This window comes from Thermobia domestica, chromosome 4 (assembly GCF_964235325.1).
Source record: "Thermobia domestica chromosome 4, izTheDome1.hap1.1, whole genome shotgun sequence".
In the NCBI taxonomy this organism is placed as follows: domain Eukaryota; kingdom Metazoa; phylum Arthropoda; class Insecta; order Zygentoma; family Lepismatidae; genus Thermobia; species Thermobia domestica.
This window is the reverse complement of record NC_137457.1, coordinates 226,748,369-226,774,876: the sequence shown is the minus strand read 5'-3', so window position 1 is coordinate 226,774,876 and position 26,508 is coordinate 226,748,369. Positions and strand designations below refer to the sequence as shown.

Below are 26,508 nucleotides of genomic sequence, written 5' to 3'. Positions count from 1 at the left end.
AAAATGTTTTCTTCTGAATGCAACAATGGACAAAAATTGGACAAAATTCCGAGCTAGTTAAAATACGAATTTGATGTCCACTACAGATGATCGAAGTACCCCAAATTTTGAAATGGCTCTCCCTCGATTATTTAATGGTACAAAATATCTTTTAGGTGGACAAAAATTGGACAAAATTCTTACTTATTTAAAATTCGAATTCGAAAATATCGCACTACAGGTGATCGAAGTGCCCGAAATTTTGAAAAGTACCCCTCGTTTATTTCAATGGTACAAAATTTTTCTTGGATAAAAATGGACAAAAATTGGGCACAATTCTGAGCTAGTTAAAATTCGTATTTGAAGATGTACTACAAGTGATCAAAATGCCCCATATCTTGAAATAGCCCTCCTACCTTTATTTGAGTGGTACAAAATTTTACTTGGGTGAACAAAAATGGGGCAAAATTTTGAGCTACTTAAAATTCGAATTTGAAGATGTCGCACTACAAGTGATGGAAGTGCCTCAATTTTTTAAATGGCCCTCCCTCGCTTATTTGAATGGTGCAAAATATTTTCTTGGGTGGATAAAAATGGACAAAATTTCTACAAAATTCTGAGCTAGTTCAAATTCGAATTTTCGGATGCTGCACTACAATTGATCGAAGTATCCCAAATTTTAAAATGGCCTACACTTGTTTACATGAATATTGCCCATTTTTTGCGGTGTACAAAAACGGAAAAAATGGACAAAATTCTGAGTAAGTTAAGATTCGAATTTGAAGTTACCGCACTGCAGCTGACACATGTCTCTCAAAATTAGAAATGGCCCTTTCTCGCTTATTTCAATGGTACAAAATATTTTCTTGGGTGGAAAAAATGGACAAAAGTTATAGCTAATACAACTTGAAGTTGGAAGATGTTGCACTAAAATTTATCTTAGTAACCCAAATTTTGAATGGCCCTCCCTCGTTTATTTGACGGGCACAAATTCGTATCTTTAGGTGGACGAAAATTGAACCAAATACTGACCTAGTTACAATTCTAGTTTGGAGATTTCGCACTGCTAATGATTGAAGTGCTCCAAATTTTTAAATGGCCCTCCTACGTTTATTTTAATAGTACAAAATATTTTCTTGCGTGGACAAAAATTGACGAAAATTTGAAGAAACTCTTAGTTAAAATTCAAATTTCCAGATGTCGCACTACGGCTGATCGAAGTGTCTCAAATTTTCAAATGGCCTATCCTCGTTTATTTTAATGTTACACAAATTTTTGGGTGTACAAAAATCGAAAGAAATTGGACAACATTCTGAGGAAGTTAAAATTCGAATTTGAGTTTTTGCACTGCAGCTGACACATGTCTCCCAAATTTTGAAATGGCCTTTTCTCGCTTATTTCAAAGGTACAAATTATTTTCTTGGATGGAAAAAATGCACAAAATTTATAGCTAATAAAAATTGATATTGGAAGATCTGGCAATAAATGTTATCGAAGTACCTTAAAATTTTGAATGGCTCACACTCGTTTTCTTTATGGGTACTAATTTTTATCTTCAGGTGGATGAATATTGGAAGAAATTCTGAGGTAGTTACAATTCTAGCACTAATATTTCGCACTACAGGTGACCGAAGTGCCCCAAATTTTGAAACGACCCTCCCTTGTTTATGTGAATGTTACTAAATATTTTTTCGGTGGACCAAAATTGACGAAAATTTGAAAAAAAATTCTGAGATAGTTAAAATTCTAATTTGAAGGTGTCCACTACAGGTGTCCAAAGCGCCCCCAAATTTGTATATGTCCCTCCCTCGTTATTTCAATGATACAAAATATTTTCTTGTGTGGAAAAAATGGACAAAATTTATAGCTGATACAAATTGAAAATGAAAGATTTCGCACTAAATGTTACCGTTTTACGCTAAATTTTTAATGGCCCTCCCTCGTTTATTTGATGGGTACAAATTTTTATCTTTAGATGGACGGGAATTGGAAGAAAGTTTGAGCTAGTTAAAATTCGAGTTTGAAGATGTAGCACTACACGTGCTCGAAGTATCCCAAATATTTTAATGGCCCTATCTCCTTTATTTAAATGGAACAATTTTTTTCTTCGCTGGACAAAAAGGGACAAAATTCTATGCTAGTTAAACTTCTGATTTTGAGATGTCGCACTACAGGTGATCGAAGAACTCGAATTTTGTTAATGGCCCTGCCTCGTTTATTTGAATGGTACAAAAACTTTTCTTGGGAGGACAAATACGAACAAAAAATGGACAAAATTCTCAGCTACTTCAAACTCGAATTTGAATATGTTCACTACAGCTGATGGAAGTGCCCAAATGGCCCCGCCTCGTTTGTTTGAAAGGTATAAAAATTTTTCTTCGGTAAACAAAAATCGACAACATTCTGAGGTAGTTAAAATTTGAATTTGAAGATTTCGCACTTCAGGTGACAGATGTGTCCCAATTTTTGACATGGCCCTTTCTCGTTTATTTCAATAGTACGAAATATATTCTTGGGTGGAAGAAATGGGCAAAATTTGTAGCTAATATAAATTGAAATTGGAAGATGTCGCACTAAATGTTGTCGAATTATCCCAAAGTTTGAATTGCCCCCCATCGTTTATTTGATGGGTACAAATTTTTATCATAAGTGGACAAAAATTTGATCAAATTCTGAGCTAGTTACAATTCTAAATTGAAGATGTCGCACAACAAGTGATCGCAGTCCCCGAAAGTTTAAAATGGCCTTCCGCCGTTTATTTCAACGGTGCAACATATTTTCTTTGGTGGACAAAAATGAACAAAAACTGGACACAATTTTGAGCTATTTAAAATAGAGTTAGAGTTGACGCCCCATAGGTGGTCAAAGTGTCCCAAATTTTGAAATCGCCTTCCCACGTTTATTCGAATGTTACACAATTTTTTGGGTGTACAAAAATGAGGGAAAAAAATTGGACAAAATTCTGAGGTAGTTAAAATTTCAATTTGAAGTTGTTGCACTGCAGTTGACAAATGTCTCACAATATTTTAAAATGGCCCTCCGTCGTTTGTTACAATGGTACAAAATATTTCCTTGGGTGAAAAAATGGACAGAATTTATAGCTAATTAAAAATTGAAATTCGAAGATGTCGCACTAAATGTTATCGAATTTCTCCAAATTTTGAACGGCCCTCACTCGTTTATTTGATGGGTACAAATTTTTATCTTTTGGTGGACGAAAATTGGAAGAAATTGAGCAAGTTAAAATTCGGATTTGAAGGTGTCCACTACAGATAGTCCAAATCCCAAAATTTTCGAATGGCCTCCTCCCGGTATTCCAATGGTACAAAAAATTTTCTTGGGTGAACAAAAGTGAAAAAGTGGAAAAAAATTCTGAGATAGTTAAAATTCGAATTTGAAGATGTCGCACTGCAGGAGATTGAAGTTCCCCAAATTTTGAATGGCCATTTCTCGGTTATTTCAATGGTACAGAATTTCTTCTTGCATGGTCAAAAATTGAGGAAAATTAGAAGAATTTCTGAAATAGTTACAATTCTAATTTGAAGATGTCACACTACAGATGGTCGAAGTGCCCTAAATTTTGAAATGGCTTCCCTCGTTTATTTTAATGATACCTAATTTTTTCTTGGTTGGATAAAATGGACAAAAAATGGACAAAATTTTTCACTAGTTAAACTTCGAATTTGAAGATGTCGCACTACAGGTGATTGAAGTGCTCCAAATTTTGAAATGGCCTTGCCCTGTTTATTTGAATGTTACACAATTTTTTGGGTGTTCAAAAATGGAAAAAATTGGAAAAATTCTGAGGTACTTAAAATTCGAATTTAAAGTTGTCGCACTGCAGGTGACAAACACCTCCCAAATTTTGAAATGGCCCTCCCTCGTTTATTCCAATGGTACAAAATGTTTTCTAGGGTGGAAAAAATTGACAATTTATACTTAATATAAATTGAAATTGGAAGATTTCGCATTAAATGTTATCCAATTAGACCAAATTTAGAAGTGGACCCCCCTCGTTTATTTGACGGGTACAATTTTTTATCTTTAGGTGACGAAAATTGCAAGAAATTGAGCTAGCTAAAATTCGGATTTGAATATGTCCACTACAGATGATCCAAATGCACCAAACTTTCAAATGACCTCCCTCCTTTATTTGAATGCAATAAAAAATTTTCTTGGGGGGACAAAAATTGCACGAAATTCTGAGATAGTTAAAATTCGAATTTGAAGGTCTTCAAATCTTGAATGGCCCTTTCTCGTTTATTTCAATGGTACAGAATATTTTCTTGCGTGGACAAAAATTGACGAAAATTTGAAGAATTTCTGAGATAGTTACAATTATAATTTGAAGATGTCGCGCTACAGGTGGTCGAAGTGCCCAAAATTTTGAAATATCCATACCTCCTTTATTTTAATAGTACAAAGTTTTTCTTGATGGACAATAGTGAAAAAATTGGACAAAATTCTGAGCTACTTAAAATTTGAATTCAAAGATGTCGCACTACAGGTGACCGAAGTCTCCTAAAATTTAAACGGATATCCTCCTTTTATTTTAATGGTACAAATTTCTTTCTTCGGTTGACAAAAATGGGACAATATTGTAACCAAGTTAAAATTCGGATTTGAAGATGTCGTACTACAGGTGACCGAATTGTGCCAAATTTTGAAATTGAACTCCCTCGTTTTATGTGAATGGTACACAATTTTTGGGTGTACAATAATGGAAAAATTAGAAAAGCTTCTGAGGTAGTTAAATTTCGAATTTTAAGATGTCGCACAGCAGCTGACAAATGTGCCCAGATTTTGAAATGTCCTCCCTCGTTGACTTCAATGATACAAAATATTTTCTTGGATGGACTAAAATGACAAAAATTGGACAAAATTCTGACCTAGTTAAAATTCTAATTCGAAAATGTCGCACTACAGGTTATCGAACTGCCCGAAATTTTGAAAAGTACTCCCTCGTTTATTTGAATGGTAAAAAATTTTACTTGGGTGGATAAAAGGGGACAAAAATAGCGAAATTCTGAGCTAGTTGAAATTCGGATTTCAAGATGTTGTACGAAAGTTGACAGAAATGTTGCAAATATTGAAATGGCCCTTCCTCGTTTATATGAATGTTAGAAAATTTCTTCTGGAGTGGATGAAAATGGAAAAAAAATTGACAAAATTCTGAGGTAGTTGAAACTCGATTTTGAGGTCCAAATACACGAGATTGTCATGCCCTAAATTTTTAAATGGCCCTCTGTAGTTTATTTGAACTTTACATTTTTTCTGTACACAAAAATGGACAAAGGTTGGAAAAAATTCTGAGCTAGTTAAAATTCGGATTTGAAGATATCACACTACAGGTGGTCGAAGTATCCCATATATTGAAATAGCTCTCCCTCCTTTATTTTAATGGTACAATTTTTTTTCTTCGCTGGATAAAAAGACAAAAATTGGACTAAATTCTGAGATAGTTAAAATTCGAATTTGAAGATGACGCACTGCAGGTGACCGAAGTGCCCCAAATTTTGAAATGGCCGTTTCTCGTTTATTTCAATGGTACAGAATATTTTCTTGGATGGAAAAATGGACAAAATTTATAGCTAATACAAATTGAAATTGGAAGATATTGCATTAAATGTTGTCGAAGTATCCCAAATTTTGAATGGCCATCTCTCGTTTATTTGATGGGTACAAAATATTTTCTTGCGCGGACAAAAATTGACGAAAAGTAGAAGAAATTCTGAGCTAGTTAAACTTCTGATTTGAAGATGTCGCACTGCTGGTGATTCAAGTGCCCCAAATTTTGAAATGGGCCTCACTCGTTTATTTCAATGGTACAAAATATTTTCTTTGATGGAAAAAAATATACAAAAATTATAGCTAATACAAGTTGAAATTAGAAGATGTCGCACTAAATGTGGTCGAAGTACCCGAAATTTTGTGTGGCTCTCCCTCGTTTATTTGATGGGTTCAAATTTTTACCTTTAGGTGGAGGAAAATTGGACCCAATACTCAGCTAGTTACAATTCTAGTTTGGAGATGTCGCACTGCTGTTGATTGAAGTGCTCCAAGTTTTGGAATGGCATTCCCACGTTTATTTTAATAGTACAAAATAATTGATGTCCACTACAGATGATCAAATTCCCCGAAATTTTGAACTGGGCATCACTTGTTTATTTCAATGGAGCAAAATCGTTTCTTGGGTGGACAACAATGAACAAAAATTGGACTAAATTCTGAGCTACTTAAAATTCAAATTTGAAGATGTCGCACTACAGGTGATCGAAGTGCCCCAAATTTTTCAATGGCTTTATTTGAAAGTCAAACAATCTTTTGGTATATAAAAAGGAAAAAAAATTGGACAAAAATCTGAGTTAGTTAAAACTCAAATTGAAGTTGTCGCACTGCAGGTGACAGATGTGTACCAGATTTTGAAACTGCCCTATCTCGTTTATTTCAATGGTACAAAATATTTTCTTGGATGGAAAAAATAGACAAAATTTATGGCTAATAAAAATTGATAGTGGAAGATATCCCACTAAATGTTATCGAACTATCCCAAATTTTGAAGGGCCTCCTCTTTTATTTGATGGGTACAAATTTTTATCTTTAGGTGGAAGAAAATTGCAAGGAATTCTAAGCTACTTAAAATTCTAATTTGAAGCTGTCGCACTACAGGTGATTGATGTTCCCCAAAATTTTGAAATGGCCCTCTCTCCTTTATTTGAAATGTACAAATTTTTTTCTTGGGCTGACAAAAATGGAACAAAATTCTGAGCTAATTAAACTCGAATTTAAAGAAGTCGCACTACAGTTGATCGACGAGCCAAAAATTTTGAAATGGCTCTCCCTAATTGACTTCAATGATACAAAATACTTTCTTGGGCGGACAAAAATGAACAACATTTATAGCTAATACAAATTGGAATTGGAAGGTGTAGCACTAACTGATATCGAAGTACCTAAAATTTTGAATGGCCCTCCCTCGTTCATTTGATTGGTACAATTTTTTATATGTAGGGGGCCGATAATTGGACAAAATTCTGAGTGAGTTACAAACTCCAATTTGAAGATGTCGCACTACAGGTGATCGAAGTGTCCCAAATATTGAAATGGCCCTCCCTCGTTTATTTCAATGGTAAATTCTTTTGGTTGGACAAAAATTGGACAAAATTCTCAGCTACCGAAAATTCTAATTTGGGCTGTCGCACTACAGGTGACCGAGGTTTCCCAAATTTTGAAAAGTCCTCCCTCGTTTATTTAAATATTACACAATTTTTTGGGTGTACAAGAATGGAAAAAAAAAGGACGAAATTATGAGGAAGTTAATATTCGAATTTGAAATTTTTGCACACCAGGTGATTGAAGCTCCCAAATTTTTGAATGGCAATTGCACGTTTGTTTCAATGGTACAGAATATTTTCTTGCTTGGACAAAAATTGACGAAAATTTGAAGAAATTCTGAAATAGTTACAATTCTAATTTGAAGGTTGACGAAGTGCCCTAAATTTTGAAATGGCCATACCTCCTTTATTTTTATGGTATAAAATTTTCTCTTCAGTGGACAATTGTGAGCAAAAATTTGACAAAATTCTGAGCTACTTAAAACACCAATTTAAAGTTGTCGCACTACAGGTGGCCGAAGTGTCCTAAATTTTGAACGGCCATCCCCCTTTTATTTTATTGGTACAAAATATTTTCTTCGGTTCACCAAAATGGGACAATATTGTAACCTAGTTACAATTCGGATTTGAAGATGTCGTACTACAGCGGAGCGAAGTGTCCCAAATTTTGAAATGGAACTACCTCGTTTGTGTGAATGGTACAAAACTTCTTGTAGGGTGGACAAAAATTGGAAAAAATTCTCAGCTACTTAAAATTCGTATTTGAAGTTGTCGCAGTACAGGTGATTCAAGTGCTCCAAATTTTGAAATGGTCTTGCCTTGTTTATATGAATGTTACACCATTTTTGGGGTGTACAAAAATGGAAAAAATTAGAAAAAATTCTGAGGTACTTAAATTTCGAATTTGAAGATGTCACTCTGCAGCTGAAATATGTGATTCAAATTTTGAAATGTCCCTCCCCCGACACCTAACGCCGTAGAGCTAGACCACCCAATATACACCTTCTTATCCCATAATCGTGTCTGGTAAAGAGACCCCTTCTTTCTCCTCCTTTCTTCTCACCCGTACTAAAATTAGCTAACAACATGAACGCAATTCCAATTTCAAACTACACATGTATTAGTATCGATAAAATGAAATAACAAAACCGAGACGAAACAAGATTCGTAAGTTGATTTAAGGAGAAACTGAAACACACACAATGAAAAATTAAAACCAAAGGATGTATATTACACAGGGGTTCAAAAATGAGGCAGAGAGAGAGAATGTCAAAATTTGGGACATTTCGATCACCTGTATTGTGACATCTGCAAATTCGAATTTTAAGTAGGTCAGAATTTCGCTCAATTTTTGTCCATTTTTGTCCACCCAAGTAAAATTTTGTACCATTCAATTAAACGAGGGAGGGCTTTTCAAAGTTTGGGTAACCTCGATCACTTGTAGTGCGACAGCTTCAAATTAGAATTTTAACTAGTTCAGAACTTTGTCCAATTTTTGTCCTTTTTTGTCCAACCAAGAAAAAAATTTTTACTATTAAAATAAACGAGGGATGACCATTTAAATATTTGGGACACTTCGATCACCTGTAGTGCGACATCTTCAAATTGGAATTTGTAACTTGCTCAGAATTTTGTCCAATTCTCGTCCACCTACATATAAAAATTTGTACCAATCAAATAACGAGGGAGGATCATTCAAACTTTGGGGTACTTCGATAACATTTAGTGCTACACCTTCCAATTCCAATTTGTATTATCTATAAATTTTGTTCATTTTTGTCCACCCAAGAAAGTATCTTGTATACTCCACATCAAAAAAATTGCGACACCTAACGCCGTAGAGCTAGGCCACCCAATATACACCTTGTTATCCCATAATCGTGTCTTGTAAAGTTACCCCCCCCCTCTCCTCCTTTCTTCTCTCCATAAATATAATTAGCTAACAACATGAACAGAATTCTAATTTCAAACAACGCATGCATTAGTATGGATGAAATGAAATAAGAAAACCGAGACGAGATAGGAGTCATAAGTTGATTTAGGGAGAAACTGAAACATACACAATGAAAAATTGAAACCAATGGACGTATATTACACAGAGGTTCAGAAATGAGGCAGAGAGAGAGAGAGAGAGAGAGAAGGCGAGAAAAGAAAAAAAGAAAAGGGAGAACAGATAAAAATGTGGAATTTTAAACTTAGTAAGAAATCAACCTAACGTTATAAAGTTCCGTTACCAGAAATCCAACAGTAATATAGAAATAACGTTTATTTTTATATTTTTTTCAGGACTATTTGAATATATAGAGGATGGTTGAAACTTTCATTAAGTCACTTTCAGAAAGAATAGCATACTCAATTTCCAGTAGAATTGTAGATCTCACAGACACATCTAAGATAATGTCAACAGTTTAACACATGATTTGTTTCCGCGTGGTTCGGTTGAAAATTCGGTAGTGTTCATTAGACGTACTGATGCAAACCACATTCTAATAAACCCAGTAGGTAGCGTAGATCATATCTTCCATTCCAGACTACTAATGCAAAGTGAACAAAAAAAAGAAAAAGAAAAAAGAAAAGAAAAAGTAAGAAAGAACGATAAAATTGAATGAGTGCTATTTTACTGCTAAATTTTTATCAGGAATATCCTATATTAAAAGTCCAAACCGTATCATAATGAAAAGTTACAAATGTTCAAATGGAAATTTGGATGTTCCTTATAGATGTAGCAGACCTTATATGTTTCAAATGTCAACGTGAATAAATAACATTGAATTATAGGATGGAAACAAATTTGTGTCGAACTAGTATAAATAAAATTTTGTTTTCAAACAACCAAAGAGGTTGTCATTTTCTAGTCTTTTCCGAAGATTTATATGTTCCGAACATCCAGCATCACTTTCATCCATTGCGGATATAACGTTGTAATTTGCACAGATAGAATGAACAAGCTACAGCTCAAACGGATCATAGTTTCAGTCGGATGGCGTTAGTTTGCTTATGATCGAAGATTCAAAGCCGTAGTAACCCGGTAATTCGACTGAGACTCGGTAACCCAGATGATAAAAAGGATATTTTGCTTATTCCTTTGCCTTTAAACAATATTTCTTTCAGAGATGACCAGGACTGGAGATGTTTACCCCAGAGCACAAAAACTGGACTCTGAAGTTGGCAGTTAATTACATTTTCAAACCAGGTCTATCGGTCTCTTGCTCCATTTTAACTTTGGAACAGGCACACGCACATGACGTGCATGTGTACGTGAGAGAGAGGGGAGAGAAGTGAAAGATGCAAAGACATGATAGAGAAACGTCAAGAGGGAGAGAGAGAGAGAGACGAATGTAAATATGAAACACACTTTTCATTACAGTGTATGTTGAAGAACACACACTCTGTTTATTCGAATTCTCGCCAGTGATGCTTTGTACATTCACTAACACAAGATAAATCTCCGTTTGCAGCCATTATTTTATGCGAAAAAGTTCTAGTACCTGACGGGGAATCGAACGTAGACTTTTTGCTTGGAAGTCTGGTACTTTACCACTACACTACCGATTGCTTTACACAAACTTTGTCCAACAAATGCTGTAATATTTCTTTCTGAGAACGATAACAGGAAAAGTGTTTATTGCAGATCAATGAAGTGTTTCGCATATCCTGGTAAATCATTTGCCCTTTCTCAAACAACATTCGTAAATCGTCTCTATCATATTAAAGATGTTTGCTTCCACATTCGTAAGCATTGCATGTCTAATATGAGAAATCGATTCTTCAATATGACTTTGTAAAAAATGCAAGTTTCGCGTGAACTGGATTCGAACCTATGCTGGACAGCAGTATTAGTCGCAACTGCATTATGTTACCGCTACGCTATCATGCCACCTGAAACTAAAAACTAAATATAACTTACTTTAGCCTTGATCATTGGAACTATCAAGCTTCTTCCTGTAAGTGCACAACGAATTTCATTTATTCGACGACCTAGAGAGAAATTAGTGCCCACTAATAAAGGAACTCACATGCAATCCAGGAAAAAATACAGAAATAAAAACATACTATGCAGTAATTTCACCGTGCAGATTCAAAAGGACGCGAATAATAATAACAATAATAATAATAATAATAATAATAATAATAATAATAATAATAATAATAATAATAATAATAATAATAATAATAATAATAAAAATAATAATAATAATCTATCTGATAAAATTGAAAGTGATTGTGACTTATAGTCTCTTGAACCACCCAACAGATCCCGATCAAATATGCAACATTGATAATGTTAGGACCTGGGAGTATTTTTATCTATTCGTTTCGATGGTGTTACTTAGTGGAGGGGGAGAATGGAAAAATATAAAAAATAAAGAAACCTTAATAAGTATTGAATCAAACGACCAATCTGAATGAAATTTGCAACATAGATTGCGTTTGTGCATAAAATGCTTTTAACCATTTCACCTTGGAGGAATTAAGAATAGGGGGAGGACGGGGAAATATACAAAAATCAATAAAAATAAAAATAAAAGTGAATATGTTTATGAGTTAATAAGTCTTGAACCCCCGGACAGATCTGCATCATATTTTCAATATGGATGAAGTTCGAGCCTGGAGTGGTTTTCATCATATCACTGACGGTAAAACTTAGGGGAGAGGAGAAGAGGGGAAAGATATATAAAAATAAATAAAACTTAATAACTCTTGAACCACGCGACCTATGTTGATAAAATTTTCAACCTAGATGAAGTTCGAACCCGAGATAGTTTTCCTCATATCATTTTCATTGTGTAACTAAAGGAAGGGAAATTGATAGCAACATTTAAAAGAGAACGAGAAATGACTGATGTTAGTATTGAATCTATAACTTTTGGAGTCGCTGAGATGAACAGTGTCACATCTGACGCCGTTGAAACCCAAATTTTAGCCCCCAACATGGAGGAGGGGAATACATATAAAAATGATCAAAACAACCAATATCATTGTCGAATTTATAGCTTTCCCGGTGGCTGAGTTGAACAATGATACTGAAGATGCCGTGCTCTGCAACGTGGGAAATATAAAACTCATCAAAAATGACCGATATCAAAGAGCGCTTTAGTAATAGAAAAAATGACTGAATAACGGAGCATATTATTTTTCCTCAATTTAGCCCAGCAAAGCGTCCAATTGATGCTATTATTATTATTATTATTAGTGTACTTTTGAACTTGCAAGGACAAATTTATTCATAATATGTTTTTATTTCTGTAATTTTTCCTGTATTGCATGCTGTTTCCTTTACTAGTCGGCACTAATTTCTATCTAGGTCATCGAGTAAATAAACTTCGTTGTCCACTTAGGTGCACTTACAGGAAGAAGTTTGATCATTCCAAAGATCAAGGCTAAAGTAAGTAATATTTCAGTTCTAGTTCCAGGTGGCATGATAGTGTAGCTGTAGCCTAATGGAGTTACCATTAATAGAGCTGTCAGGCATAGGTTCAACTCCTGCTCACGACAAACTTGCATTTTTTTACGAAGCGATACTGAAGAATCGATTTCTCATATTAGACATGCAATGCTTACGAATGTGGAAAGAAACACCTTTAATGAGATAGAGACGATTTACGAATGTTGTTTGAGAAAGGGCAAATGATTTACCAGGATATACGAAACACTTCATTGATCTGCAATAAACACTTTTCCTGTTATCGTTCTCAGAAAGAAATATTACAGCATTTGTTGGACAAAGTTTGCGTAAAGCAATCGGTAGTGTAGTGGTAAAGTACCAGACTTCCAAGCAAAAAGTCTACGTTCGATTCCCCGTCAGGTACTAGAACTTTTTCGCATAAAATAATGGCTGCAAACGGAGATTTATCTTGTGTTAGAGAACGTACAAAGCATCACTGGCGAGAATTCGAATAAACAGTGTGTGTGTTCTTCAACATACACTGTAATGAAAAGTATGTTTCATATTTACATTCGTCTCTCTCTCTCTCTCTCTCTTGAGGTTTCTCTATCATGTCTTTGCATCTTTCACTTCTCTCCCCTCTCTCTCACGTACACATGCACTTCATGTGCGTGTGCCTGTTCCAAAGTTAAAATGGAGCAAGAGACCGATAGACCTGGTTTGAAAAATGTAATTAACTGCCAACTTCAGAGTCCAGTTTTTGTGCTCTGGGGTAAACATCGCCAGTCCTGGTCATCTCTGAAAGAAATATTGTTTAAAGGCAAAGGAATAAGCAAAATATCCTTTTTTATCATCTGGGTTACCGAGTCTCAGTCGAATTACCGGGTTACTACGGCTTTGAATCCTCGATCATAAGCAAACCAACGCCATCCGACTGAAACTATGATCCGTTTGAGCTGTAGCTTGTTCATTCTATCTGTGCAAATTACAACGTTATATCCGCAATGGATGAAAGTGATGCTGGATGTTCGGAACATATAAATCTTCGGAAAAGACTAGAAAATGACAACCTCTTTGGTTGTTTGAAAACAAAATTTTATTTATACTAGTTCGACACAAATTTGTTTCCATCCTATAATTCAATGTTATTTATTCACGTTGAAATTTGAAACATGTAAGGTCTGCTACATCTATAAGCAACATCCAAATTTCCATTTGAACATTTGTAACTTTTCATTATGATACGGTTTGGACTTTTAATATAGGATATTCCTGATAAAAATTTAGCAGTAAAATAGCACTCATTCAATTTTATCGTTCTTTCTTACTTTTTCTTTTCTTTTTTCTTTTTCTTTTTTTTTTTGTTCACTTTGCATTAGTAGTCTGGAATGGAAGATATGATCTACGCTACCTACTGGGTTTATTAGAATGTGGTTTGCATCAGTACGTCTAATGAACACTACCGAATTTTCAACCGAACCACGCGGAAACAAATCATGTGTTAAACTGTTGACATTATCTTAGATGTGTCTGTGAGATCTACAATTCTACTGGAAATTGAGTATGCTATTCTTTCTGAAAGTGACTTAATGAAAGTTTCAACCATCCTCTATATATTCAAATAGTCCTGAAAAAAATATAAAAATAAACGTTATTTCTATATTACTGTTGGATTTCTGGTAACGGAACTTTATAACGTTAGGTTGATTTCTTACTAAGTTTAAAATTCCACATTTTTATCTGTTCTCCCTTTTCTTTTTTTCTTTTCTCGCCTACTCTCTCTCTCTCTCTCTCTCTCTCTCTCTCTCTCTCTCTCTGCCTCATTTCTGAACCTCTGTGTAATATACGTCCATTGGTTTCAATTTTTCATTGTGTATGTTTCAGTTTCTCCCTAAATCAACTTATGACTCCTATCTCGTCTCGGTTTTCTTATTTCATTTCATCCATACTAATGCATGCGTTGTTTGAAATTAGAATTCTGTTCATGTTGTTAGCTAATTATATTTATGGAGAGAAGAAAGGAGGAGAGAGAGGGGGGTAACTTTACAAGACACGATTATGGGATAACAAGGTGTATATTGGGTGGCCTAGCTCTACGGCGTTAGGTGTCGCAATTTTTTTGATGCGGAGTATACAAGATACTTTCTTGGGTGGACAAAAATGAACAAAATTTATAGATAATACAAATTGGAATTGGAAGGTGTAGCACTAAATGTTATCGAAGTACCCCAAAGTTTGAATGATCCTCCCTCGTTATTTGATTGGTACAAATTTTTATATGTAGGTGGACGAGAATTGGACAAAATTCTGAGCAAGTTACAAATTCCAATTTGAAGATGTCGCACTACAGGTGATCGAAGTGTCCCAAATATTTAAATGGCCATCCCTCGTTTATTTTAATAGTAAAAATTCTTTTCTTGGTTGGACAAAAAAGGACAAAAATTGGACAAAGTTCTGAACTAGTTAAAATTCTAATTTGAAGCTGTCGCACTACAAGTGATCGAGGTTACCCAAACTTTGAAAAGCCCTCCCTCGTTTAATTGAATGGTACAAAATTTTACTTGGGTGGACAAAAATGGACAAAAATTGAGCGAAATTCTGACCTACTTAAAATTCGAATTTGCAGATGTCACAATACAGGTGATCGAAATGTCCCAAATTTTGAAATGGCCTACGCTCGTTTATTGGAATATTACACAATTTTTTGGGTGTTCAAGAATGGAAAAAATTGGACAAAATTCTGCGGAAATTAAATTTCGAAATTGAAGTTGTTGCACTACATGTGACACATGTCTCCCAAATTTTGATATTGCCCTTTCTCGCTTACTTCAGTGGTACAAAATATATTCTTCGGTGGAAAAAATGGACGAAATTTATAGCTAATACAAATTGAAATTTGATGATGCCAGACTAAATTTTATCGAAGTAACCCAAATTTTTAATAGCCCTCCCTTGTTTTTTTTATGGGTACAAGATTTTATGTTTAGGTGGAAGAAAATTGGAAGAAATTCCGAGGTAGTTACAATTCAAGCTTGAAGATTTTGCACTATAGGTGGTCGAAGTGCCCCTAATTTTGAAATGGCCCTCCCTCGTTTATTTTAATAGTGCAAAATATTTTCTTGATGGAAAATAGTGAACAAAAATTGGACAAAATTCTGAGCTACTTAAAGAAGGTGGCGCACTACAAGTGACCGAGAGTCCTAAATTTTAAACGGCCATTCCACTTTTATTTTAATGGTACAATTTTTTCTTGGGTTAACAATAGTGGGACAATATTTTAACCTAGTTAAAATACGAATTTGAAGATGTAGTACTCCAGGTTATCGAAGTGTGCCAAATTTTGGAAAGGTTCGCCATCGTTTATTTGAATGGTACAAATTTTTTTCTTGTGTGGATTAAAAAGGACAAAAATTGGACAAAATTCTGAGCTAGTTAATATTCAAATTTCAAGATGTACACTACAGGTGACCAAAGTGCCGCAAATTTTGAAATCGACCTGCCTCGTTTATTTGAATGGTACAAAATATTTTCTTGGGTGGACAGAAATGGACAAAAAATGGATAAAATTTTTAGCTAGTTAAAATTCGATTTTGAAGATGTCATAGTACAGCTGATCGAAGTGCCCCACATTTTGAAATTGCCATCCTTCGTTTATTTCAATGGTACAGAATATTTTCTTGGATGGAAAAAATGGACAAAATTTGTAGCTAATAGAAATTGAATTTGGAAGATGTCTTACTAAATTTTATCGAAATGCCCAAAATTTTGAATGGCACTCCCTTGTTTTTTTTTTTTTTTTTTGATGAGTACAAATTTTTATCTTTAGGTGGGTGAAAATTGGAAGAAACTCTGACCTAGTTACAACTCCAGTTTGAAGAGTTCGCACTACAAGTGATCGAGGTGCCCCAAAATTTGAAATGGCCATCCCTTGTTTGTTTTAATGGTACAAATTTTTTCTTCGGTGGACTAAAATGGACAAAACTTGGACAAAATTCCTAGCTACTTAAAATTCGAATTTGAAGATGTCGCACTATAGGTAAACGAAGTGTCCTAAATTTTAAACGGACATCGCTCCTTCTTTTTGAATGGTGCAAACTTATATCTTGGGTGGAAAAAAATATAAAAGTTCTAAGCTATTTGAAATTCGGATTTGAAGATGCCGTACGAAAGTTGACCGAATTGTGATAAATTTCGAAACGGCCCTTCCTTGTTTATGTGAATGTCACAAAATTTTCTCTTGTGTGGATAAAAATGGACAAAAATTGAACAAAATTCTGAGCTAGTTGAAACACGAATTTGAAGATGTCCACTGCAGATGATCAAAGTCTCCCAAATCTTCAAATGTCCACCACTTGTTTGTTTAAATGATACAATTTTTTTTCTTGGGTGGACAAAAATGGATAAAAGTTGGGCTAAATTCTGTGATACTTACAATTAAAATTTGAAGATGTCGCACTACAGGTGATCGAATTGCCCCAAATTTTGCAATGGCCTTCCCTCGTTTATTTGAATGTTGAACAATATTTTGGTGTACAAAAAGGGTAAAAATTGGACAAAAATCTGAATTAGTTAAAATTCAAATTTGAAGTTGTTGCACTGCAGATGACAGATGTGTCCCAGATTTTGAAATTAACATATCTCGTTCATTTGAATGGTAGGAAAATTTTTCTTGGGTTGACAAAAATGGACAAAATTTTTACCTAATATTAATTGAAATTGCAAGATTTCGCATTAAATGATATCGAATTACAACAAATTTTGATGGACCTCCCTCCTTTATTTGATGGGTACAAATTTTTATTTTTAGGTGGACGAAAATTGGAAGAAATTGAGCTAGTTAAAATTCGGATTTGAAGATGTCCACTACAGATGGTCCAAATGCTCTAAATTTTCAAATGGCCTTCCTCCTTTATTTGAATGGTATAAAAAATTTTCTTGGGTGGACAAAAATGGACAACAATTGGACAAAATTCTGAGATACTTAAAATTCGAATTTGAAGATGTCGCACTGCAGGTGATTGAAGTTCCCCAAATTTTCAATGGCCCTTCCTCCTTGACCTCAATGGTACGAAATAATTTGTTGGGTGGACAAAAATGAACAAAATTTATAGCTAATACAAATTGGAATTGGAAGGTGTAGAACAAAATGTTATCGAAGCACCCCAAATTTTGAATGGCCCTCCCTCGTTTATTTGATTGATACAAACTTTTATATATAAGTGGATGAGAATTGGACAAAATTCTGAGCTACTTAAAGTTCTAATTTGAAGCTGTCGCACTGCAGGTGATCGAGGTTACCCAAATTTTGAAAAGTCTCCCTTTTTATTTGAATGGTACAAAATATTTTCTTGGGTGGACAAAATTTTGAGCTAGTTAAAATTCGAATTTGCAGATGTCGCACTACAGGTGACCGAAGTGTCCCAAATTTTGAAATAGCCTCCCCTCTTTTATTTGAATATTACACAAATTATTGGGTGTACAAGAATGGAAAATAATGGACAAAATTCTGAGGAAGTTAAAATTCGAATTTGAAGTTGTCGCGCTACAAGTGACACATGTCTACCAAATTTTGAAATGGCCCTTTATCGCTTATTTCAGTGGTACAAAATATATTCTTCGGTGGAAAAAAATGACTAAATTTATAGCTAATACAAATTGAAATTGGAAGATGTCGCACTGAATTTTATCGAAGTAACCCAAATTTTGAATGGCCCTCATTTGTTTTTTGATGAGTAAAAGTTTTTCGCACTGAATTTTATCGAAGTAACCCAAATTTTGAATGGCCCTCATTTGTTTTTTGATGAGTAAAAGTTTTTTACCTTTAGGTGGATAAAAACGGGAAGAAATTATGACCTGACTACAATTCAAGTTTGAAGATTTCGCACTCCAGGAGATCGAAGTGCTCCAAATTTTAAAATGGCCCTGCCTCCTTGGAAAAAAATTGACAAGAATTGGACAAATTTCTGAGCTACTTAAACTTCTAATTTAAAGATGTCGCACTGCAGCTGATTGAAGTGCCCCAGATTTTGAAATGGCCCTTTCTCCTTTATTTCAATGGTACAGATTATTTTCTTGGATGGAAAAAATGGACAAAAATTATTAGCTAATACAAATTGAAATTGGAAGATGTCGCACTAAATGTTGTCGAAGTACCCCAAATTTTGAATGGCCCTCCCTCGTTTATTTAATGGGAACAAATGTTTATCTTTAGGTGGACGAAAATTGGACCACATACTGAGCAAGTTACAATTCTAGTTTGGAGATGATGCACTATAGATGGCCAAAGAGACCCAATTTTGAAATGGGTCTCCCTCGTTTATTTTATGGTACAAAATATTTTCTTGCGTGGACAAAAATTGACGAGAATTTGAAGAAATTCTGAGCTAGTTACAATTCTAATTTGAAGATGTCGCGCTACAGGTGGTCTAAGTGCCCTAAATTCGGAAATAGGCATTCCGCCTTTATTTTAATGGTACAAAATTTTCTCTTCAGTGGACAAATGTGAACAAAAATTGGACAAAATTCTAAGCTACTTAAAATTCGAATTTGAATATGTCGCACTACAGGTGACCGAAGTGTCCTAAATTTTAAACGGCCATCTCACTTTATTTTAATGGTACAACTTTTTTTCTTAGGTTGACAATAATGGGACAATATTTTAACCTAGTTAAAATATGGATTAGAGGATTTCGTACTACAGGCGATCGAAGTGTCACAAATTTTGAAATGGCCTACCCTCGTTTATATTAATGTTACACAATTTTCTGGGTGTACAAAAATGTAAACAAATTGGACAAAATTCTGAAGTAGTTAAAATTCGAATTTGAAGTTGTCGCACAGCAGCTGACACATGTCTCCCAAATTTTGAAATGGCCCTTTCTCGCTTATTTCAATGGTACAAAATATTTTCTTGGGTGGAAAAGATGGACAAAATTTATAGCTAATAAAAATTGATATTGGAAGATGTAGTAATAAATGTTTTCGAAGTACCCCCAATTTTGAAATGGCGTACCCTAGTTTACTTGAATGTTACAGAATTTTCGGGTGTACAAAAATGACAAAAAAATTGGACAAAGTTCTTAGGTAGTTAAAATTCCAATTTGAGGTTGTCGCACTGTAGTTGACGAATGTCTCACAAATTTTGAAATTCCCCTCCCGCGTTTGTTACAATGGTACAAGATATTTTCTTGGGTGAAGAAATGGACAAAATTTATAGCTAATACAAATTGAAATTGGAAGATGTCGCACTGAATTTTATCAAAGTAACCCAAATTTTGAATGGCCCTCATTTGTTTTTTGATGAGTAAAAGTTTTTTACCTTTAGGTGGATGAAAATTGGAAGAAATTCTGAGCTAGTTACATTTCTAGCATGAAGATTTCGCACTTCAGCTGATCGAACTGTCTCACATTTTGAAATGGCCATACCTTGTTTATTTGAATGGTACAATTTTTTTCTTGGGTGGACAAAAATGGACAAAAATTGGACAAAATTCTGAGATAGTTTAAATTCGAATTTGAAGATATGACACTACTTGTGATCGAAGTGTCACAAATTTTGAAATTGTCCTTCCTCGTTTATTTGAATGGTACTAAATATTTTCTTGGGTGGGCAAAAATGTACAAAAATTCGACAAAATTTTTAGCTAGTTAAAATTCGAATTTGAAGATGTCGCAGTACAGCTGATGGAAGTGCCCCACAATTTGAAATTGCCATCTCTCGTTTATTTCAATGGTACAGAATATTTTCTTTGATGGAAAAAATGGACAAAATTTATAGCTAATAGAAATTGAACTTGGAAAATGTCGCACTAAATTTTATCGAAGTGCCCCAAATTTCGAAATGGCGTACCATAGTTTATTTGAATGTTACAGAATTTTGGGGTGCACAAAAATGAGAAAAAAATTGGACAAAGTTCTTAGGTAGTTAAAATTCCAATTTGAGGTTGTCGCACTGTAGTTGACGAATGTCTCACAAATTTTGAAATTCCCCTCCCGCGTTTGTTACAATGGTACAAAATATTTTCTTGGGTGAAGAAATGGACAAAATTTATAGCTAATACAAATTGAAATTGGAAGATGTCGCACTAAATGTTATCGAATTACCCCAAATTTTGAATGGCCCTCCCTCATTTATTTGATGGGTTCGAATTTTTATCTTTAGGTGGACGAAAATTGTAAGGAATTCTGAGCTAGTTACAGTTCTAATTTAATATGTCGCACTACAGGTGATTGAAGTACCCCAAATTTTGAAATAGCCCTACTTTCTTTTATTTTAATGGTACCTAATTTTTTCTTGGGTGAATAAAATTGTACAAAAATTAGACAAAATTCTGGGCTAGTTAAACTTCGAATTTGAAGATGTCGCACTACAGGTGATCGAAGTGCTCCAAATTTTCAAATGGACATACCTCATTTATGTGAATGGTACAACATTTTTGCATGGGTGGACAAAAATTCGAGAAAATGCTGCGCATGTTAAAATTCGAATTTGAATATGTCGCTGTACAGGTGATCGAAGTGTCCCAAATTTTGAAATGGCCTTGCCTAGTTTATTTGAATGTTACACAATTTTTTGCATGTACAAAAATTTAAAAATTGGAAAAAATTCTGAGGTAGTTAAAATTCGAATTTTAAGTTGTCGCACTGCAGATGACAAACGTCTTCCAAATTTTTAAGTGAACCTCCGTCTTTTATTTCTTTTAATTAATATATTTTACCTAGGTATAAACACTGTCATAAGGGGCTGTGCTCGATTCTATTTACAATATAGTTCCATTTTTATTGTGGGAACTGCCTTTGACTAGGAAGGGTGGAGTGTGTTGCTTGGTTGCCTTTGCACAAATACATTTCAAACAAACAATTACGTTTTAAAAGTTAGAAAATTTAACTTCCATCTCAATTTTTTAACTGCTTATTATTTTTTGATAATGACAAGTGAGAAATATTTATTTTAATTCTTTTCTATCAAACTAAAAATCTTCTGGGTGCGCCACACCCACAAGATTATTTGTGTGGGTACTGGAGCCCCGAAGCACCCATGTAGTCTGCGCGCGTGTGATTGAAACCTCCCATTTATCCAACTTCTTAAATTGCTAGCACAAGTGTTGCAAACGAATTAGGGTACCCAAACTTTATCTTGATCCCTAATTTTACGTACACAACGACAATGATACCATTTTCTGATTATATGAATGGTGTTTTATGAAGAAAATATCACTTTCCCACACACACACACAGCAGAAGTTGGCCGCACTGTTAACATAATATTGTGCCAATTTTGTCTATTTCCACTTGTTTCAAGAGGTATAAATGCAAACATGTAAATTTTTGTGTGGTGTACCTCACCAAAAAAAAAAAAAAAGAAAGAAAGAAAGAAAGAAAAAAAGCGGAAATTTTGATAAATCTTACAAAGTAATTGTGTCGCACATTTGTAGAATGTAACTGACTAGGTGAGACGGAAAGAAATTCACTTCATATAGGTTTTCCAGTGTTGCTAGTACCTCATGATATTTTAATCTAAAAGTGGCGAATATGTTCACTATTATAATATTATTAAACACGGATGTAAAATATAAACAGTAGTTAATTTTCGATTTTCATTTTCAACATCACAAAATCAATTAGAATTAAGTGATTTTGTTCAATTGCTATTTTCGCTCTTGAATAGTATATTAATCCTATCTTAGTCAAACTCTAAACTAACAGTTTGTTTCCCAACATTGTTACACCTACCTGGATTTTGGCTTGTCCAGTGAACTTCAAATCCAATGTTTGACACACTATGATCAGAATGAAACCACAAATAAATTGCAGAATGATTGGATACAACACTAGTGCCGTTTAGCTGTGTTCCACAGAAACGCCCCATTCTATGGGCACCTGAATTGGTTCCATCATGAATCTGAAGTTAAAATGAACACACATAGAACTACAAATTATAGAATGATCAAGAAAACCTAGACAGAAAGATCAACTGTATTTTGAACAATGTAAAAATTTTATAATTAAATGTTTTTAAAAACACGATAATCTCTTCTGTTTTATAATAGAGTAAATTGATACCTTATTAACGCCTTATAGCTAGAAATGTGAAATTTGCACAAAACACTTTTTTGTGATAGAAGTAAAGGATAAAAAACGGTTTTCTAAAAAACGTATTCTAAAGAAAAGGGTAAAAACGGATTCAAGATTTTCGCGAAGAATATAGAATTTCATTAAGAGATTTGCTTAAAGGCAGAAAGTCGTTTTTATTTTTAAGAATTTAAAGTGATTGAAAATAGAAGTATATGCGCACAAAAGGAGTATGCTTTTTAAATATACTTAACTAAAATAGTTTAGTTTGCTTTCATTAGTACTTGACGTTCTTACAGTGGCATATTTACGATTTTGTTTCGAGGAGGGCTTTGCTAATTTTCGGGGGGAGGGGGCTTTGCCTGAAAATGTGAAAATTCTGCAAGATATTTCATATACTTTACTATACTAAGTAAAATTTCGGAGGGGCTTAAGCCCGGAAGCCCCCCTAAATACGCCACTGCGTTCTTAATTTTATTCGAGAATGATTTTTGTATACACCACAGGACAATAATTCGTGAAAATAGAGACTGTGATATCACTAGTGCCGAAAACGCATTATTTTTGCAATATATCACACGCAAACAGAAGTCTTTCTGTTTCTGTATAAAGGGTTTAATCTCCACCAGGCATTTGAATAATTGGTATCGTAAGTGTAGCAAGAAACATTTCAATAATTTAGTTCACATAACGTAATATACATACAATATACTAGGTTCTTTTAACATTTTATTGGGTTATTGTTTCAATTGGGTCTGACAGATAGCGGGAACGCTTGTCAATACATTGTGATATGGTTATCGTTTTGTTAATGAAAAAATTGAATAATGTTGTCCTTTCGCATTCCCACCTCCACACATACACACTTTGAGCGCTATGTGTCATAATTATGCCTGTAGAAAACGGAAGATGAAGATTTATGTTTAAGATAATGAACCGTAAAATGTTCTGGTACCATGTCTGATGAATACCCTTTGCCCCAACTATTTAAGTTTCATTCAATATCTATGTAAGCACCTGTGAGGTACAAATTATAATTCCATATTTTGTTAAATAATTATCACTAAAACTTTGAAAAAAATAATAAAAGAAACAGCATCTAATATGGATATTAAAATTTCAATACTGCTTAAACGGATAGTGCTGATTTTCTTCTCTATGAAAGGTCACTCAAGGTAATATTTCTCACTTTTGTTTATGCACACGTTTTTAAACACATGTACGCTGCACACGTGAACACTTTTTTAACCTCTTCTTTACATCCTCTATGCCTCGGATTTGCCATCTCCAGCACCTAATACATATTTATTCCAATATGCGGATGATACCGCTTTTCTCACTCTTGGTAAAACAATCCAGCAGATTAACGTCCACTTACAGGTTACAATTACAGCATTTCTTCACTGGTGCGATAAATGGAGACTCACTGTTAACGAAGACAAAACACAGGCTATAGTAATTTTACCACCCAACCGCCGCGGCAGGGTTCATCGAAATCCAAATTTGCTACGGATACATGTTGGCGATCATCATTTACAACCTACTAAAACTGTTACATATTTAGGTATTGTTTTCGATGATAAATTGCGGTGGACAGCCCAACTACAGAAACTTGTTGTGAAAGCAAAAAACCGATTACAGCTTCTACGTCGTCTTGTGGGTCAAAACTGGGGTTTAAACTCTAAATTATTACTAAATACTTACAAAGCCTTTATGCGTAGTGTCCTTACTTTCGGTCATATAGCCTGGTGCTCTGCTCCGCAGAAGTTTTACAATAGATTAGAAATTCTTGAACGTCATGCTATCAGACTCGCATTTCGCATAAAACTACCGTATCCCAATGATGACATTTATAATAAGATTGATTTTCCTCCGCTTGTCCACCACATAGCTCTCTTACGCCAAAAATTTATAGCTAAATGTCTTCATTCATATAAAGATATATTTCTCGACACCATATTCACAGACTTGGAACAAGACTCTCAGTACCGATACTGCTATACACCTCTCAGCATCCTCCTTTCCATTTATGCTCGACAACTTCCAGATGATCATCATCATGCAAGATTTTTCCGACGACAGCTCATCCATGACGACATTCCTCATCTGTTACCATTATAGCACTGTCCCCCTGTTTCACATCAGTCTTGAGTCGCCCCAAGACAGAAGAATAACCAGCATTCGTCTCACTAATTTGTTTCATTGTGTTGTGATGTGATGTGCACTGCATTCATTATCATGAGTATAACAATCTTCCCTTACAATGCGCTTATATTCATTAGCAGTTTTGTATACACATATTTTGACTATTCATTTATTTTGTTGCTTTCTTTGCACCTCTTATTTATTTTATGCACATATTCTCTTCTACTATTTATGTATTAGCTTAGATATTACTACTGCTCATAATGTCATATTATTATTTTTTATTATTATTATTTCAAATATATTCGATTATATTAATGTACGTATATATGTTTGCACCATTTGCTTTTTGTATATTGTAAATTAAAAAAAAATTCCTTTGACAGCTCACTACCCAAATAAAATGCAATAAAAAATAATTGATGCTCCCACATCCCAGGCCAAGAGAGAGGGCGAAACCCTCTAGTGGCAGTTCTTCTTATTTCCACATGTTGAATGAAAATAAAGATTCCAAACAAACCTGTCTCTCAAAAAAAAAAAAAAAAAAAAAAGTGAACACTTTGAACGTTAAAGCAAAGATTTAAATAAGGACAAAAGAAAAAGTATTTCCGTTTTGAAAGAAAATGAATGGCAAAAAAGGGAAAAGCCAATCAGATTTACCGATGTACAGTTGTATTTCGACTTCACTGAGTTAATGGAATAAAGATAATTATAAAGGTGGCTATAGGCATACCTTCCATATTATAACATATTTGTTTGGTGTACTGCATTTATGAATATCGATGTACTAATTTGCTCCGGTGTTCCTGTCAAGTGTAGTTATAATGTTATATACCTAGTTCTTCATATTTCGACGTAATTTACATCGGAGTTCCGTAACTTATAAATCGTGAAGTTAATTTCTGGTTGGCTAGCTTGTCTTTAAGATGTACGTATGTTCTTGGTTTTCAACAAGATGCGTAACTTGTCAAGAAAGAAAGTTGTGTAGCTAATTTTTCCAGTGAAAATAACGTAATTTAAAATGTTAGTTAAATTCAGTGTAATACTTTCTTTCTTGAAAAAGTGTGGTCAGTGTTAGACGAATGATGTGTATAAGCGACATTTGAAAGTATCCAAATGAAGAAATAAAAACTGAACTTTAAATAGTAAAAAAAAAAATGTATTCATGGAAGTAACAAAGTGTTTAAATAACCTTAAATTAAATTAAATTACGTAAAGGTGGTGCAATTGCTGGTACCGAAAGGACAAAGTGAAATTAAATGTTTCAGTTGTATGTCCCATGCTTATGCCGGCTACGCTAAAGGAGACTGTGATGATGAGAAATGAATGGAATGGTGGAATGAAGAAAGTGGGAGGAAACGGGAGAACCCCGAGAAAATCCAGGCACACGGTGTTTGTCCACCACAAAGTTCACTTGGCGCGAGGTAGGACCGAACCAAGGACCCCAAGCAGCAGACTTGAAAGCTCTGCCACTGAGCCACCGAGCCCCCTGGTACCGTAAGGGAACCGGGAGATTTTTGAAAATCGAGTTTGATAGGGAGAAAATTTACTTTTGAGATAAACTAAAATTGTTCAACTTTAAATTCGTTTTACAATAAACCAATAAAAAAGATGTTAACAGTAATTCAATAAACAAATACCTAAATAAACTTAATTGCATAATTAACGAATTGCTAGTTAGTTTGATTCAATCAGTAATATGCTTAATCTGAATATATGTTTAATTGATTCGAGTTAAATTCTATCAAAATTTAAGTGTTTTCTAATTATTAAGTTTAATTAATCAAATTATAACGGAATTAGCTGATTAAT

At 34.2% G+C, this 26,508-nt stretch overlaps 1 protein-coding gene across 1 annotated transcript in view; it reads right to left on the bottom strand.

Annotated features, from left to right (window-relative positions):
* Positions 1 to 26,508, bottom strand: part of LOC145683884 (cubilin-like) — a 1,291,374-nt gene that overhangs the window by 873,914 nt on the left and 390,952 nt on the right. The window contains exon 15 of the mRNA XM_081755522.1: positions 22,213 to 22,381. Coding sequence (XP_081611648.1) covers positions 22,213 to 22,381 — 169 coding nt within the window. The remainder of the gene's footprint in view (positions 1 to 22,212; positions 22,382 to 26,508) is intronic.